The sequence below is a fragment of the Oncorhynchus masou genome, chromosome 19 (genome assembly GCF_036934945.1).
Source record: "Oncorhynchus masou masou isolate Uvic2021 chromosome 19, UVic_Omas_1.1, whole genome shotgun sequence".
Lineage (NCBI taxonomy): Eukaryota > Metazoa > Chordata > Actinopteri > Salmoniformes > Salmonidae > Oncorhynchus > Oncorhynchus masou.
Genome location: NC_088230.1, coordinates 31,672,637 through 31,690,350, shown reverse-complemented (window position 1 = coordinate 31,690,350; position 17,714 = coordinate 31,672,637). Strand labels below are relative to the sequence as shown.

At 42.2% G+C, this 17,714-nt stretch overlaps 1 protein-coding gene across 1 annotated transcript in view; it reads right to left on the bottom strand.

The window, feature by feature from the left end:
- Positions 1–17,714, bottom strand: part of LOC135505654 (glutamate receptor ionotropic, kainate 2-like) — a 149,770-nt gene that overhangs the window by 63,962 nt on the left and 68,094 nt on the right. The window contains exon 9 of the mRNA XM_064924702.1: positions 1,024–1,167. Coding sequence (XP_064780774.1) covers positions 1,024–1,167 — 144 coding nt within the window. The remainder of the gene's footprint in view (positions 1–1,023; positions 1,168–17,714) is intronic.

Sequence of the window (17,714 nt, the reverse complement as noted above, 5' to 3'; positions counted from 1 at the left end):
GTTGTACCAAATCTGAGTATGACATTGAAACCTCTTCGTTGTACAGATCACCTATAGTATGAATTCCTTTCATTAGCCATCGTTTTCAGTACAGAGACTTCCCTCCTATCTGTAGCCTAGGATTGTGCCACAGTGATGAGTATCCTTTAAGATGTGAAATTCCACATATCTTGTGTAATGTTCTCCACGCCTCTTTTGAGTGTAACAAAATTGGATTAGGAGTTTCAACAGACTTCTCCCCTGTAAAGTGCTGATATTTCTAAACGGTTCACCCGATATGGATGAAAATCCCCTCAAGTTAAAGCTGACAGTCAGCATGTTCACCTCATAGTCATTGTTTGATTTCAAATCTAAACTGTTGAAGTACAGAGCCAAAAGAAGAAAAATAGCTTCACTGTCCCAATAATTAGGGAGGGCACTGCATAGTAACACACACACCTGCATCTACACTCACAGATATGTCGTCACATACACAAAAAGGATAACACAGCCATAGATTCACACGGTGCATATATTACCCACTGAAGGTGAAAAGGGGGTGTGTTCAGCAGAAGATCTGCTCCATTAACCCAGGGGGTGATTAGAAAAGGCCCAGTGTGTCACCTGAATTGACTGATTTTAAATGGAACTGTCCCCTGGTTTCCTGTCCGAGAGTTCAGGGTGTGTTGGGTCAAACAGGGATGCTGCTGGTAGCTGGGTGGTCCAGTCGGTTTGTGCTTTAGCTAACTCCTCTCAGTGTTCATTCATCGTCATGCCAAACATGTACAGTATGTGTTGACAATGCTACAGCGCAATAGAATGAATAATATGTGCACACAGTGCTTTACAGGTGGCGCTGTCTCAAAGGGCATGGGATTCAAATGAATAGAAGAGACTCGGAGGAATATATGAAAGATACTCTGTATATTTGCCGTTGTATACGCTATTACAGCACACAGTATGGCTTGATTGCATGAAGTCATAGTCACTCAATTCATCATATACTGTATGTCAATGAAACTTGAACATTTTGCACTACGGTACCTCTTTGATGAGGCTGATGAAACGCCCCCCGAAGCGCCAGGGTTTGTGGCGGTTGCACTGCAGCGAGCTGACGGTGATCTGCTGCGACTGCTGCACCGCCACTGCCACAACGTGCACCGCGTCGAACATCAGCGCCGCGTCCGTCTGCACAGAGGTAGTCGTGATTGTCAGAGCGTTATTACATCATGAGACAAAAGGTCTCTCTTGCAAAAGAGATTTGATTAAATCTCCATGAGACAACCTGTGTAAAAGGTTACATCAAAATAAAGAGCATTGTTATGTCAGAGCATGATTACATCATATGAGGCATTATGACATCGGATCTTTATTAAGAGCTGTGCAGACACAGAGCTATGGGCTATGGATGTTCGCTGACTACCCACTTGTCCCTCTAGTCAAAGTGGCTAGTGCCTTCACACACAAGGGCGACAGTCGACGGTGACCATAGCAACTAAATAAACAAACATTATCAATGTGCGTAAAGTGAATCGCTATAACACCATAAGCATAGAAAAGAATTTACATCCAACACAAATCATAACCCAAAAATAGATTAGAAAACAATGATTTGCTAGAGTGGCAAGTTAGCTGGTCCTGCTCAACAAAGATGGCACCTCTTCAAAAAATAGAGCAGAATCCTATTTCCTTGCGTCGGCTGAGCAGCTTCCAAGGGCCCGAGCACCTCCAACCTCTCTTTCTGGATAGAATTGGCTTCATTGAAAATGAATGGGCCACCGCGCCTGTCACTTCTGTCTGCAAGTGCCTGTAGGCCTACTTCATCGAGGCCATTATGATGTCCGAATATTTATACTTCATAAAAGCCAATAATTGATGGGCTCCCTTGGTATTGTGATGTAGCTGGAACATTATGACATCTTGAAACATCCCTCAAGAAACATAATGACTTACTTAGTCCGTCAGCAAATGATTCCATTACATTCACTGAATCATACATCTATTTAAGTGAGAGGGACATGAGCAAATGACATCGTCAAATAAACTGCATCGTAATGAATGTACTGTATTCTTGTGCTTCCAGCCACATGTCTATGTGGGCAACCTGGATTATTGAAATAAATTGTAGGACTGCACAGGCTATGTACTGTAAACAGTTAACTGCAATTCAGCTCTTAGCTGCAAATGTGTAACATGAGTAAACAAGAAGAAAACAAAGAGCGGCTGAATCATCCACTTCTGCATATCTTTAGGAGGACTATCTCTCAGTATAAGAGAGAGTAGAGACTAGAGAAGATTATCCAGCCAACGACAGCTTTTAGAATAGCCCAGTCGGTGTCGCATCCAATGAGAGAAGCTCTCTTTGGCCGGTCAGCCTGTAACTGTGGAGACTAATGGCTCCTGATAGCTGTGGCCACTCCCTGGAGAGCGAGGGCAGAGCGGGCACTGCTGCAGATGGCACACGGGCTACAGTGTCAGTCAGCTCCACTCCAAAACGACACACTAAGTAGATGCAATGTGGGCACGCTATCATGTTCCCTCTCTGAGTAATACTTTGTCCATGTATCCTCCCAGATGGGGAGATACACTACAGAGGTAAATTATGTGCTATTGCAAATATGATCTTGTCTGATTGTGGGACCAAATCAGGATGATTGTGTCTGATTTCATCTTGATACTTAAAGTGACAACATGACACTTCAAAATTACAGTTTCTCAATCCGGCTGTACGCCTCAATCTAAAATGAATGGAAGAGAGAAGCACCATGTGATTTCCAGATTTGTGGTGCGTATCTTTTTAGGGCTGAAGTAGACGTTGTAACCAACAACCCAATGGGTAAAAACTGATTGAATTTCCATGTAGTAAGGCGTCCCGGGTGGCGCAGTGGTGCACGGTGTTTGGCTTCTGGGTTGGATGTGCGCTGTCTTAAGAAGCAGTGCGGCTAGGTTGGGTTGTGTATCGGAGGACGCATCACTTTCAACCTTTGTCTCTCCCGAGCCCGTACGAGAGTTGTAGCGATGAGACAAGATAGTAGCTACTACAACAATTGGACACCATGAAATTGGGGAGAAAAAGGGGTAAAAAAAATTCCATGTAATTTCAACAACAAAAATGATATGTAATGACGATGAATGGATGTGGAAAACTCAACTAGATGCTGTAATGATGTCTGTGCCCAGTCGGAAGCTGTTATGGTTACTTGTTGGCTATAGCCACACCCATATTCACACCCATATTCACTTCCTGGTTTGAGTGGAAGGAAGCCATCTTGTCTACAGGTTGTCGTCAGACAGTTTCGACAGTTTCGTAACTAGGAAACTGTTTATACAGTGTAAACCCCAATGTGCTGTCATTACTCAAAACCTCTGAGGAAACCCATTGCACTTACTATATCTGAGTACAGTTACTTCTTAAACTTATTTTGTATTCATTAATCAAACCGATAGAGTCACTGTGATCTTGCAGGGCAGGGTTGTCAAACTCATTCCATGGAGGACCTAGTTGTCTGCAGGTTTTTGTTATTTCCTTTCAATTAAGACCTTACTAATTAATTAGTCAACCTTAATTCATCAATCCAGTATGGAGGGCGGAGCGAAAACCAACAGACACTCTGCCCTCTGTGAAATTAGTTTGACACCTGTGCTGTAGGGGGTCCAGATTTGAATTGTGTCAGCATAAACATTTTGAGTCACCCCCCCACTAAGCCACGCCTCCAATATAATTTCCAAGTGTGCCTTGCCTTTCTGAGTGACTTGTGGAGTTACCACCCATGACTGTATTTGTTTTCAGTCCTGTGGCCTTCAGCAAGACTTCCTAGGCGAATGTTATCATTACAGTTACACTCTTTATGACAGTACATTAAAGATCTCATAAGGCCTTATTTTGAGGCCCAGCTTTAACCTAATACAGTGGCCATGAAACTCATGGTTTTACAGGCATCAGGCTTGCAGGTTGGGTTGCAACCTTCTTTCCAATAGGGATTTCTAGAAAATCAGGGACATTTTCTAGAATTTTGCAACCCAGTTACATTATACTGGCTTCCAAAATGATGTGTAATTCCAATTGGAATCCAGCCAGAGTTAAGATATTCAACCGTTTCTATTCACCCACAACCTGCTTTCATACTGACTGCCAGGTTTACGAACAGTGTGAGGAGACTACCTACGCCATTTAAACTGGAACAACCATTTCAGTAACGGGTTTACTGTATAGTTAAAATTGACTTGGGGTTTACTGTATAGTTAAAAAAGCCTTGGGGTTTACTGTATAGTTAAAAAAGACTTGGTTTACTGTATAGTTAAAAAAAGACTTGGGGTTTACTGTATAGTTAAAAAATACTTGTAATTTACAGTATAGTTTTAAAAAGACTTGTGGTTTACTGTATAGTTAAAAAAAGACTTGGGGTTTACTGTATAGTTTAAAAAGGCTTGTGGTTTACTGTATAGTTAAAAAATACTTGGGGTTTACTGTATAGCTTAAAAAGCGCGTACAGTATAGTTTTAAAAAGGCCTACTTATATGTTTGGGGGTTTTCTATGTGGACTTTTATTTCCTCTAGATTATTATGAAGACTATTAAGTGAAGAGGTCAATTCAATACTTGTTTCATTTCTCACAGCTGGATTATTTGGATGTTTGCTTATTTGTGATTTCTTCTGGTTTTGGAATGATCGTAATTGAACAGTTACTTTCATTGGAAGACAGACATTGTTTCTGAACTAAAACAAATATGTGACTTATCGTTTTCATTTGTGATTCAGAGACTGAGCATATTGATTTCAGGGAATTATGGTTTGATTCTGAATTCTAGCTGAATAATTTCTGAATACAGATCATTCTTTGCATGACATGCTCTCCCTTGTTTTTTGAAAAGTGCTGTTGGATTTACTGCTAACTAACCGTTATTGTGTCTAATTTAATTTTATACATGATAAACCATAACCCTTCCCTTACCCTAACCTTAACTATATCCCTTACCTAACCCTTACCTTAACCAATTTACATTTCAACTTCAATGGGGTGGCGTCAGAGTTGGGACGTCCCAAGGATCCCGTTTAGATATTTTCCTCCCGCCTCTGCCATATCATATGAACTATTGAAATCATCCACTTCCAAACTTCAATTTAACTGAAGCTATTGAGGGCGTAGCTCCTTTCGAGCTGTCAGTGTAAATGGATCTGTCAGAGGAGGGTCAGGCAGAAGGCCGGGGTGAACAGCAGGGAGTCGTCTCAGCCACGGCACAACTCTGCTACTCTCCTTTTCTAGTTTATCTCTGTGGGCACAAAGAATCCCATGTGTTATCTGACAGACAGCTCGAGAAGAGAGGAGAGAGGGGGAGGGAGAGAGATAGGGGGAAGGAGGGAGCAATAGCAATAGAGAGGGAGGGAGGGAAGGAGGGAGAGACAGAGAGCAAGAAAGAGAAGGACAGAGATATAAGAAGAGAGGAAGGGAGGAAAAGAGACAGAAAGGATGGGGTAAAAAGATCGAGAGAGTCAGCATTCAGCCCCCTGCCAGTCTTCCACTGTCGGCGTTGCTTTGGAGTTTGAGCCCTCTGGTGTCAAAGCCCAGATCAGATGATCTGATATTCATCCATCCCTGTTGATTCTTTTATCCCCAGAGCTTTGAGAGAGGTCAGTGTTATCTACACAGCCTGTCAATATGTATGTCTCTTTGTTGCCCCTGTGTGTTTGTTTGCTGGTGTGTGTGGGGATAGGGGGGGGGAGTGTGTGGGGATAGGGGGGGAGTGTGTGGGGAGAGGGGGGGACTGTGTGTGTGTGGGGATAGGGGGGGAGTGTGTGTCGGGAGAGGGGGGGGCTCTGTGTGTGTGTGGGGAGAGGGGGGGACTGTGTGTGGGGAGAGAGGGGGACTGTGTGTGTGGTCACAATCACATAGCTGGAAAACTCTACTGCAGTGGCTATGTATTTGTTTTAAAAATTGGCAGCGATTTTGCAGCATGTCATTTTTTTTATTTTACCTTTATTTAACTAGGCAAGTCAGTAAAGAACAAATTCTTATTTACAATGACAGCCTAGGAACAGTGGGTTAACTGCCTGCCTTGTTCAGGGGCAGAACAGCGGATTTTTACCTTGTCAGCTCTTGCAACCTTTCGGTAACAAGTCCAGCGCTCTAACCACTAGGCTACCTGCCGGCCCGCCCCGTACAGTGTGTAAACGTGCATTTTTATGGGCTCGTGCTGTTGCAACAATGTTTTTGTGTATACCATGTCAAAGGCTTTACCATGTCAAAGGCTTTACCATGTCAAAGGCTTTACCATGTCAAAGGCTTTACCATGTCAAAGGCTTTACCATGTCAAAGGCTTTACCATGTCAAAGGCTTTACCATGTCAAAGGCTTTACCATGTCAAAGGCTGTTTAACTCCATCCATATGACTCAGCTCACTGATAACAGACAGTGTATTCTAGAAATGACCGTAATGCTTTTGAATCAGCACTTTTATAAGAGAGCAATGAACTAAAGTGATACCTGCTGATCGACTAACCTGAAAGTGACAATCTGAGCATCCACTGCCTTTTAAATTACCTTTTGTGACAGAACCCTCTGTACGTATCGTTTCATCCATATCAAAGCTCTTTTGTAAATTGTAGATGTGGAGTGGTGTCTCTTGCTATTGAAACTGGTCGATACACAAACACTCCCCTTGATAAACGTGTCTGTACTTTTTGTAACAATGGTTCCATTGAAAGTGAAACCCATTGCCTTCCTTTAGTGTAGGTTAAACAACGAAATTAAAGGATGATGTTTTTTTTGTCAGCTGTCCAGTCAAAATACACATTTTTACGGTCTTGGAAATGAAAATAATAAATGATGTGTAATTGGTTTAGGTGACAATAATGTAAATGCCTGCGCCAAAGCCAGTTTTTAGTGTCTCAAAATACCATTTGACTAGTCCACAATGTGTTTAAAATAAAAATGTGTATTTTGTATTATTGTATCATTGTGGATAGTGTCACTTAAATACATTTTCCTTACTCTAACTCTAGCTGTCCTCAAGCTCCCCATTACTCGCTTTGTCACATTCTTATTCCCTATGATCAGAACCAACGTACATATACACTGAGAGTACAAGACATTAAGAATACCTTCCTAATATTGAGCTGCAGGATGACAAGGAGTCCCAGAATGGAAAGGGAGCAATTGGGAGCGAAAGATACAGCTAAGCGGCTAGCTAACGTTTAGTTAGCTGGCTAGCTAGAGCTGGGGGCTCGTTCAACCTGTTGACTTTACTTTGGATGCTTTATTTGATTTTGTTATTATTATTAAGTACCAGATTTAATAAAATATGGTAATGTCTTCACTTTTTCAACCCCTGGATTTGCAGAAAACATTGGACTACCTAACCTTTTATTGATATTTAAAGGGAGGTATGTTGAAGTTGGAACGTGATTAGTAGGGTTTGGGTGATTAACATTAACCACATCCTTGTGTCCCTATTTCCCTAAACCACTGTAGCCAGGTTTTATTTTCAAGTTTGGCTGCACAGCTTCACAAGTGTCATTTCCTCAGGAGGCTGAAGAAATTCGGTTTGTCACCAAAAGCACTCACAAACTTCTACAGATGCACAATCGAGAGCATCCTGTCGGGCTGTATCACCGCCTGGTACGGCAACTGCTCCGCCCACAACCGTAAGGCTCTCCAGAGGGAAGTGAGGTCTGCACAACACATCACCGGTGGGCAAACTACCTGCCCTCCAGGACACCTACACCACCCGATGTCACTGGAAGGCCATAAAGATCATCAAGGACAACAACCACCCGAGTCACTGCCTGTTCACCCCGCTATCATCCAGAAGGCGAGGTCAGTACAGGTGCATCAAAGCTGGGACCGAGAGACTGAAAAACAGCTTCTATCTCAAGGCCATCAGACTGTTAAACAGCCACCACTAACATTGAGTGGCTGCTGCCAACACACTGACTCAACTCCAACCACTTTAATAATGGAAATTGATGGGAAATGATGTAAATATATCACTAGCCACTTTAAACAATGCTACCTAATATAATGTTTACATACCCTACATTATTCATCTCATATGTATACGTATATACTGTACTCTATATCATCTACTGCATCTTTATGTAATACATGTATCACTAGCCACTTTAACTATGCCACTTTGTTTACATACTCATCTCATATGTATATACTGTACTCAATACCATCTACTGTATCTTGCCTATGCTGCTCTGTACCATCACTCATTCATATATCTTTATGTACATATTCTTTATCCCCTTACACTTGTGTCTATAAGGTAGTAGTTTTGGAATTGTTAGCTTGATTACTTGTTGGTTATTACTGCATTGTCGGAACTAGAAGCACAAGCATTTCGCTACACTCGCATTAACATCTGCTAACCATGTGTATGTGACAAATAAGATTTGATTTGATTTGATTTGAGTTGCAATCTACTGCCTTTACTATCCAGTTCTGTCTTACTATCCAGGTCTGTACCCAAACAATTCAAGCTTCTACTTTTAAAAATCCACCTTTCCAGGAACAAGTCTCTGACCGTTGCTGATTGCTATAGACCACCCTCTACCCCCAGCTGTGCTCTGGACACCATATGTGAATTGATTCGCCCCCATCTATCTTCAGAGCTCGTGCTGCTAGGTGACCTAAACTGGGACATGCTTAACACCCCAGCCATCCTATAATCTAAGCTTGATGCCCTCAATCTCACACAAATTATCAATGAACCTACCTACACGGGCACCCTCATAGATATCATCCTAACCAACTTGCCCTCCAAATACACCTCTGCTTTTTTCAACCAAGATCTCAGCGATCACTGCCTCATTGCCTGCATCCGTAATGGGTCTGCGGTCAAACGACCTCCACTCATCACTGTCAAACGCTCCCTGAAACACTTCTGCGAGCAGGCCTTTCTAATCGACCTGGCCCCGGGTATCCTGGAAGGATATTGACCTCATCCCGTCAGTAGAGGATGCCTGGTTATTCTTTAAAAGTGACTTACTAACCATTTTAAATAAACATGCCCCATTCACATTTTTTTGTAACCAGGAACAGATATAGCCCTTGGTTCTCTCCAGACCTGACTGCCCTTGACCAGCACAAAAACATCCTGTGGTGTACTGCATTACAATCGAATAGTCCCCGTGATATGCAACTTTTCAGGGAAGTTAGGAACCAATATACACAGGCAGTTAGGAAAGCTAAGGCTAGCTTTTTCAAACAGAAAATTGCATCCTGTAGTACTAACTCAAAAAAGGTCTGGGACACTGTAAAGTCCATGGAGAATTTGAACACCTCCCAGCTGCCCACTGCACTGAGGCCAGAAAACACCACCTATAAATCCACTATAATTGAGAATTTCAATAAGCATTCCTCTATGGCTGGCTATGCTTTCGCCCTGATTACACCTACCCCGGTCAACTGCCCTGCCCAACTGCCCTGCATCCCCCACATCAACTCGCCCCTCCCAATTTCTCCTTCACACAAATCCAGATAGCTGATGTTTTGAAAGAGCTGCAAAACTGGACCCCTACATATCAGCCGGGCTAGACAATCTGGACCCTCTCGTTCTAAAATGATCTGCCGAAATTGTTGCAACCCCTATTACTAGCCTGTTCAACCTCTCTTTCGAATTGTCTTAGATTACCAAAGACTGGAAAGCTGCCACGATCATCCCCCTCTTCAAAGGGGGAGATACTCTAGACCCAAACTGCTACAGACGAATATCTATCCTACCCTGCCTTTCTAAGGTCTTCGAAAGTCAAGTTAACAAACAGATTAACGACCATTTCGAATCCCACCGTACCTTCTCCACTATGCAATCTGGTTTCAGAGCTGGTCATGGGTGCACCTCAGCCACACTCAAGGTCCTGAACAATATCATAACCGCCATCGATAAGAGACAATACTGTGCAGCCGTATTTATCGACCTGGTCAAGGCTTTCGACTCTGTCAATCACCACATTCTTATGTTCAGACTCAACAGGCTTGGTTTCTCAAATGACTGCCTCGCCTGGTTCACCAACTACTTCTCTGATAGAGTTCAGTGTGTCAAATCGGAGGGCCTGTTGTCCAGACCTCTGGCAGTCTCTATGGTGGTGTAACTGGGTTAAATTCTTGGGCCGACTCTCTTCTCTGTATACATCAATGATTTCGCTCTTGCTGCTGGTGATTATTCGATCCACCTCTATGCAGACGACACCATTCTGTGTGCTTCTGGCCCTTCTTTGGAGACTGTGTTAACTAACCTACAGGCGAGCTTCAATGCCATACAACTCTCCTTCCATGGCCTCTAACTGCTCTTAAATGCAAGTAAACTAAATGCATGCTCTTCAACCGATCGCTGCCCGCACTTGCCCGACTGTCCAGCATCACTACTCTGGACGGTTCTGACTTAGAATATGTGGACAACTACAAATACCTAGGTGTCTGGCTAGACTGTAAACTCTCCTTCCAGACTCACATTAAGCATCTCCAATCCAAGATTAAATCTAGAATCGGCTTCCTATTCCACAACAAAGCCTCCTTCACTGATGCTGCCAAACATACCCTCGTAAAACTGACCATCCTGCCGATCCTCGACTTCAGAGATGTAATTTACAAAATAGCCTCCAACTAACTCTCTACTCAACAAATTGGATGCAGTCTATCACAGTGCCATCCGTTTTGTCACCAAAGTCCCATACACTACCCACCATTGAGACCTGTACACTCTCGTTGGCTGGCCCTCGCTTCATACTCGTCGCCAAACCCACTGGCTCCAGGTCATCTACAAGTCTTTGCTAGGTAAAGTCCCGCCTTATCTCAGCTCACTGGTCACCATAGTAGCACGTGCTCCAGCAGGTATATCTCACTGGTCACCCCCAAAGCCTCTTTGGCTGCCTTTCCTTTCCAGTTCTCTGCTGCCAATGACTGGAACGAACTGCAAAAATCACGGAAGCTGGAGACTCATATCTCCTTCACTAGCTTTAAGCACCAGCTGTCAGATGTGCTCACAGATCACCTCACCTGTACGTAGCCCATCCGACTACCTCATCCCCATACTGTATTTATTTATTTATCTTGCTCCTTTGCACCCCAGTATCTCTACTTGCACATTCATCTTCTGCACATCTATCACTCCAGTGTTGAATTGGTATATTGTAATAACTTCACCACCATGGCCTATTTATTGCCTTAACTTACCTCATTTGCACACACTGTATATAGACTTTTTTTCTACTGTATTATTGGCTGTTTTGTTTACTCCATGTGTAACTCTGTGTTATTGTATGTGTCGAACTGCTTTGCTTTATCTTGGCCAGATCGCAGTTGTAAATGAGAACTTGTTCTCAACTAGCCTACCTGGTTAAATAAAGGTGAAATAAAAAAATACATAATTGCATTTATGTCCACCCCAGTTTTATCATTGGAATGTGATATAAAACGCATTAGGACCATGCGGAAGCCTCCAAGCGGTCGTGTAGGCTCTTTGGAGTGTTTATCCGACCGAAGAAAATAAGACACATTTTTAGAAATGATGTCTTCTTCACTTCTGAAACCAAAGTTGTGCCCTGACTCTACGTATGTGCGTCGCGCCAATACAAATATTGCCTGTGACTCGTTCAGAGCATAATCCCCTGGTTACCCAAGTGGATGTGAGCTTTAAGGTGAATAAAACAAAACTTTGGCGTTTTAATGCGACCCTTCTTCAAAACAAATTGTTTGTGTTTGAATTTCAAGCTGAAGTAGTGGAATTCTTAGCAGAAAACAAGGACTCTGTAGAGGACCCAAAGTTTACATGGATGGCTACTAAAAGGTTTATCAGAGACATATATTTTGCATCTCAGCTCAATAAAGTCAGGAATCACAGAATCAAGTTATCGGAGAAACATTTTTAATGACTTGAACAGAATCTGAAAAGGAATTACTCTAATAATGTCAGCAATGATTTGAGGGTGGTTAAACTGAAACTGAATGATTTATTAAGGAGGAGAGCTGAGTTCATCATGAATAGAGTGAGGCAGAACTATTATTTTAATGGAAGCAAACCAAGCAGGCTTCTAGTCTTAAAATTGAACAAGTGAATCTTGTACTTCTATAGAATCTATTCAATCCCCATCTAAAGGCTTACTTTCTGATCCAAAGGAAATGAATGCAACATTTCAGTCTTTTTACCAGGAGTTCTATACATCTTCTATCCAGTTTGAACCAGACAAAACGCAAGCAGTTTTTAAATCAGCTTAATTTGCCCGTACTGGATGAGAAGCGATCTGCGGATCTGGGCCAACCCATCTCATTAGAGGTACTGGAGTCAGCACTGAAAGATGCTAAAAAGGGCAAATCACCTGGACCGGATGGCATTCCACCTCAACATTTACTATAAATCACCTGGACCGGATGGCATTCCACCTCAACATTTACTATAAATCACCTGGACCGGATGGCATTCCACCTCAACATTTATTACAGATCACCTGGACCGGATGGCATTCCACCTCAACATTTATTACAGATCACCTGGACCGGATGGCATTCCACCTCAACATTTACTATAAATCACCTGGACCCGATGGCATTCCACCTCAACATTTATTACAGATCACCTGGACCGGATGGCATTCCACCTCAACATTTACTATAAATCACCTGGACCGGATGGCATTCCACCTCAACATTTACTATAAATCACCTGGACCCGATGGCATTCCACCTCAACATTTATTACAGATCACCTGGACCGGATGGCATTCCACCTCAACATTTACTATAAATCACCTGGACCGGATGGCATTCCACCTCAACATTTACTATAAATCACCTGGACCGGATGGCATTCCACCTCAACATTTATTACAGATCACCTGGACCGGATGGCATTCCACCTCAACATTTACTATAAATCACCTGGATCGGATGGCATTCCACCTCAACATTTATTACAGATCACCTGGACCGGATGGCATTCCACCTCAACATTTACTATAAATCACCTGGACCGGATGGCATTCCACCTCAACATTTACTATAAATCACCTGGACCGGATGGCATTCCACCTCAACATTTATTACAGATCACCTGGACCGGATGGCATTCCACCTCAACATTTATTACAGATCACCTGGACCGGATGGCATTCCACCTCAACATTTACTATAAATCACCTGGACCGGATGGCATTCCACCTCAACATTTGTTACAGATCACCTGGACCGGATGGCATTCCACCTCAACATTTACTATAAATCACCTGGACCGGATGGCATTCCACCTCAACATTTACTATAAATCACCTGGACCGGATGGTATTCCACCTCAACATTTACTATAAATCACCTGGACCGGATGGCATTCCACCTCAACATTTATTACAGATCACCTGGACCGGATGGCATTCCACCTCAACATTTATTACAGATCACCTGGACCGGATGGCATTCCACCTCAACATTTATTACAGATCACCTGGACCGGATGGCATTCCACCTCAACATTTATTACAGATCACCTGGACCGGATGGCATTCCACCTCAACTGTTACTACATTTTGGGGTCATTTTAGGACCAGTATTATTGGAGTCAATTCATCCAGCCATCGACAAGGTATTTGTAAGCATACTAACTCTGCATTAATCTCTCTACTGCCAAAGAAAGGTAAAGATCACACAGATTGTGCAAATTATCTTCCGATATCTTTAATTCACTCGGAACAAAAATGGTATTAAATAAATGTTGGCGTTACAGATGGGAAAGTATTTGCATAAGTTGACTCAGATGTACCAGTCAGGTTTTATGAGAGGTCACCTTGCAGCTGACAATGTCAGATGATTAATGCAGGTAGTACATGAAACACAACAATTGGACACACCGTGTGCTGTGCTGTCTCTACAATAGATGCCGAGAAATACATTTTAACAGGCTTGAATGGCAGTACTTGTGGGCTGCCATTTTGGGAAAATAATGTTACCGATATGGTTAGTGTGTTATATGCTAACCCTGTTGCTATGGTGTCTAGTGCTGTCATACCCTCAGGTCCATTCCTTATTTTTCGGGGATATCAACAAGGGGACGGCCTATCCTCAATGTTATACATTCTGTTAATAGAGCCGTTAGCACTACCTCTAAGGCAGAATGTAATTGCTTCTCTTATACTGATAAAATCTTCCTCCTATATTCAGAATTCAATCTCATCTTTATTATCCATATTTGAAGAATTCAAGTTGCTCTCCGGGTATTAGATAAATTGGACAAAATCAGCATTACTGTTTCTTAATGAAGTGGCCAAGAAAGTTTCACTTCCCTCAACAATTCCTATGAAATCAGAGTTCACTTACTTGGGTATTGGTATACAAACATCCCTGCATGGTCTGGTGAAGTTTACTTATGAGAAAATGTACAAGGGGGTTGAATGAGATTTATCCGTTTGGGAGAAGTTACCTGCTTCTTTACAAACTAGGGTGGTTTCCATAAAGGTGAATGTGTTGCCACGTATCAGTTTCCTGAGTATAATGACTCCACTCCTTCCACCAGTGGGCTATTGGGGAATGATTAATAAACACATAGGTAAATACCTTTGGAATGGCAAACATCCAAAGACGAGGTTTGTGTTACAATGACAGAAGTGTAATGATATACTTGCATTACCACATTTGTGTACTTACCACCAGTCTTTCCAGTTATGTGTCTGTTTTGTGTCTGCAACCGTATTTATTCTCATCTTCAACTTTTAAAGCAGAAAGATCTTTCAATGGATAAAGCATGGGTAGATAATTTGGCTGTTGATGATGATGCTATTGACTGGGAGAATGTCTGGGAGAATATATTTCACTCATCAAAGAACCCAAACCACCATTTCATTCATTTTAAACATTGTCATAGTTCGTAGTGGACACCACTTGTAAGATGTCATGCAACCTATGTAACCTCCATACACTTGGCACATACGAACATAGGATATGGAGGTTTATGACTTTTGGAGGAAAGTGTTGTACAGTATTTTCTCTCTGACATGATTGATGAAACTGCACCCCAGAACAAATTCCGCTGTTGAGTATGCAGCTGAATGAGAAACAGTGAAAAGTTTGGCTAACTGGGTTGACTGCTGCCCAAAAACCCGTTGTTCAACGCTGGTTGCCACCACCTTCATATAAGGAAATGGCTAGCATACTTTCAGGACGTAATTATGTTGGAGTTATCCACTGCCCATATGAATAAAGCCAGTACTATCACTTTGAAAACATGGAAAATAGCTGCCTCAGAAATCTCTAAACTGTTGAATATGATGTACAGTTGAAGTCAGAAGTTTACACACACCTTAGTCAAATATATTTAAACTCAGTTTTTCACAATTCCTGACATTTAATCAAAGTAAAAATGCCCGGTCTTAGGTCAGTTAGGATCACCACTTTATTTTAAGAATGTGAAATGTCAGAATAATAGTAGAGAGAATCATTTATTTCAGCTTTTATTTCTTTCATCACATTCCCAGTGGGTCAGAAGTTTACACACACTCAATTAGTATTTGGTAACATTGCCTTTAAATTGTTTGACTTGGGTCAAATGTTTCGGGTAGCCTTCCACAAGTTTCCCACAATAAGGTGGTTGAATTTTGGCCCAGTCCTCCTGACAGAGCTGGTGTAACTGAGTCAGGTTTTAAGGTCTCCTTGCTCGCACACGCTTTTTCAGTTCTGCCCACAAATTTTCTATAGGATTGAGGTCAGGGCTTAGTGATGGCCACTCCAATACCTTGACTTTGTTGTCCTTAAGCCATTTTGCCACAGCTTTAGAAGTATGCTTGGGGTCATTGTCCATTTGGAAGACCCATTTGCTACCAAGCTTTAACTTCCTGACTGATGTCTTGAGATGTTGCTTCAATATATCCACATCACTTTTCTTTCCTCGTGATGCCATCTATTTTGTGAAGTGCACCAGTCCCTCCAGTAGCAAAGCACCCCCACAACAGGATACTGCCACCCCCATGCTTCACGGTTGGGATGGTGTTTTTCGGCTTGCAAGCCTCCCCTTTTCCTCCAAACATAACAATGGTCATCATGGACACACAGTTCTATTTTTGTTTCACCAGACCAGAGGACATTTCTCCAAAAAGTACAATATTTGTCCCCATGTGCATTTGCAAACCGTAGTCTGGCTTTTTTTATGGCAGCTTTGGAGCAGTGGCTTCTTCCTTGCTGAGTGGCTTTTCAGGGGATGTTGATATAGGACTCATTTTACTGTGGATACAAATACTTTTGTATCTGTTTCCTCCAGCATCTTCAAAAGATCCTTTGCTGTTGTTCTGGGATTGATCTGCACTTTTCTCACCAAAGTACATTCATCTCTAGGAGACAGAACGCGTCTCCTTCCTGAGCGGTATGACAGCTGCGTGGTCTCATGTTGTTTATACTTGCATACTATTGTTTTTACAGATGAACGTGGTACCTTCAGGCATTTGGAAATTGCTCCCAAAGAGGAACCAGACTTGTGGAGGTCTACAACTTTTTGTTTCTGAGGTCTTGGCTGATTTCTTTTGATTTTCCCATGATGTCAAGCAAAGAGGAACTGAGTTTGAAGGTAGGCCTTGAAATACATCCACAGGTACACCTCCAATTGACTCAAATTATGTCAATTAGCCTATCAGAAGCTTCTAAAGCCATGACATAATTTTCTGGAATTTTCCAAGCTGTTTAAAGGCACAGTCAACTTAGTGTATGTAAACTTCTGACCCACTGGAATTGTGATACAGTGAATTACAATTTAAATAATCTGTCTGTAAACAATTGTTGGAAAAATGACTTGTGTCATGCACAAAGTAGATGTCCTAACCGACTTGCCAAAACTATAGTTTTTTAACAAGAAATTTGTGGAGTGGTTGAAAAACAAGTTTTAATGATTCCAACCTAAGTGTATGTAAACCTCCGACTTCAACTGTAGGTGTGTGATGTAAAATGCTTACTTGATGGTGTTGTATTAGCAAATTACTTTACTGTGTATATTCTAGTGTAGTGCATGTTGTTCATTTTAATTTGATAAAACCTTTTTCCTCGCGTTTTGTTCACTCAGCGTATAATCTATAGATATGTGGTTATTGATAGATTTATAACTACAGTAGATGTAAACTGTCCTCCATGACGTCTTGTATTTTACAGATTGTTGTGATCATTTAGACCAGGCTACAACCCTTCACATGATGCTGGGTTTCTGTACAGCACTTTGAGATATCAGCTGATGTACGAAGGGCTATATAAATAAATCTGATTTGATTTGATGCTGGTTTTTTTTACCCCTTTTTCTCCCCAAATACATGGTATCCAATTAGTAGTTAGTCTTGTCTCATTGCTGCAACTACCGTACGGACTCAGGCGAGGCAAAGGTTGAGAGCCGTGTGTCTTCTAAAACACAACCCAACCAAGTCGCACTGCTTCTTGACAAAATGCCCACTTAGCCCGGAAGCCAGCAGCACCAATGTGTCAGAGGAAACACTGTACACCTGGTGACCGTGTCAACATGCACTGCACCCGGCCCGCCACAGGAGTCGCTAGGAGCTCTCCCCTAACCCGAACGATGCCGGGCCATGATTGCATTCAGATTAAAAACAATCCAGGAGCAATATTGATACATATTACAGAGAGCCTTGCTATGAGGTGCTGTGGGGCCCTTTAAATGCTGATGTGGCCCACTGGGGACACAGAGGCACAGCGAGGAGGGGTTTAGAATAACGCTAGCTAGATACGACCAAACCCCATCCTTTGTTCTGCTTGTTTCAC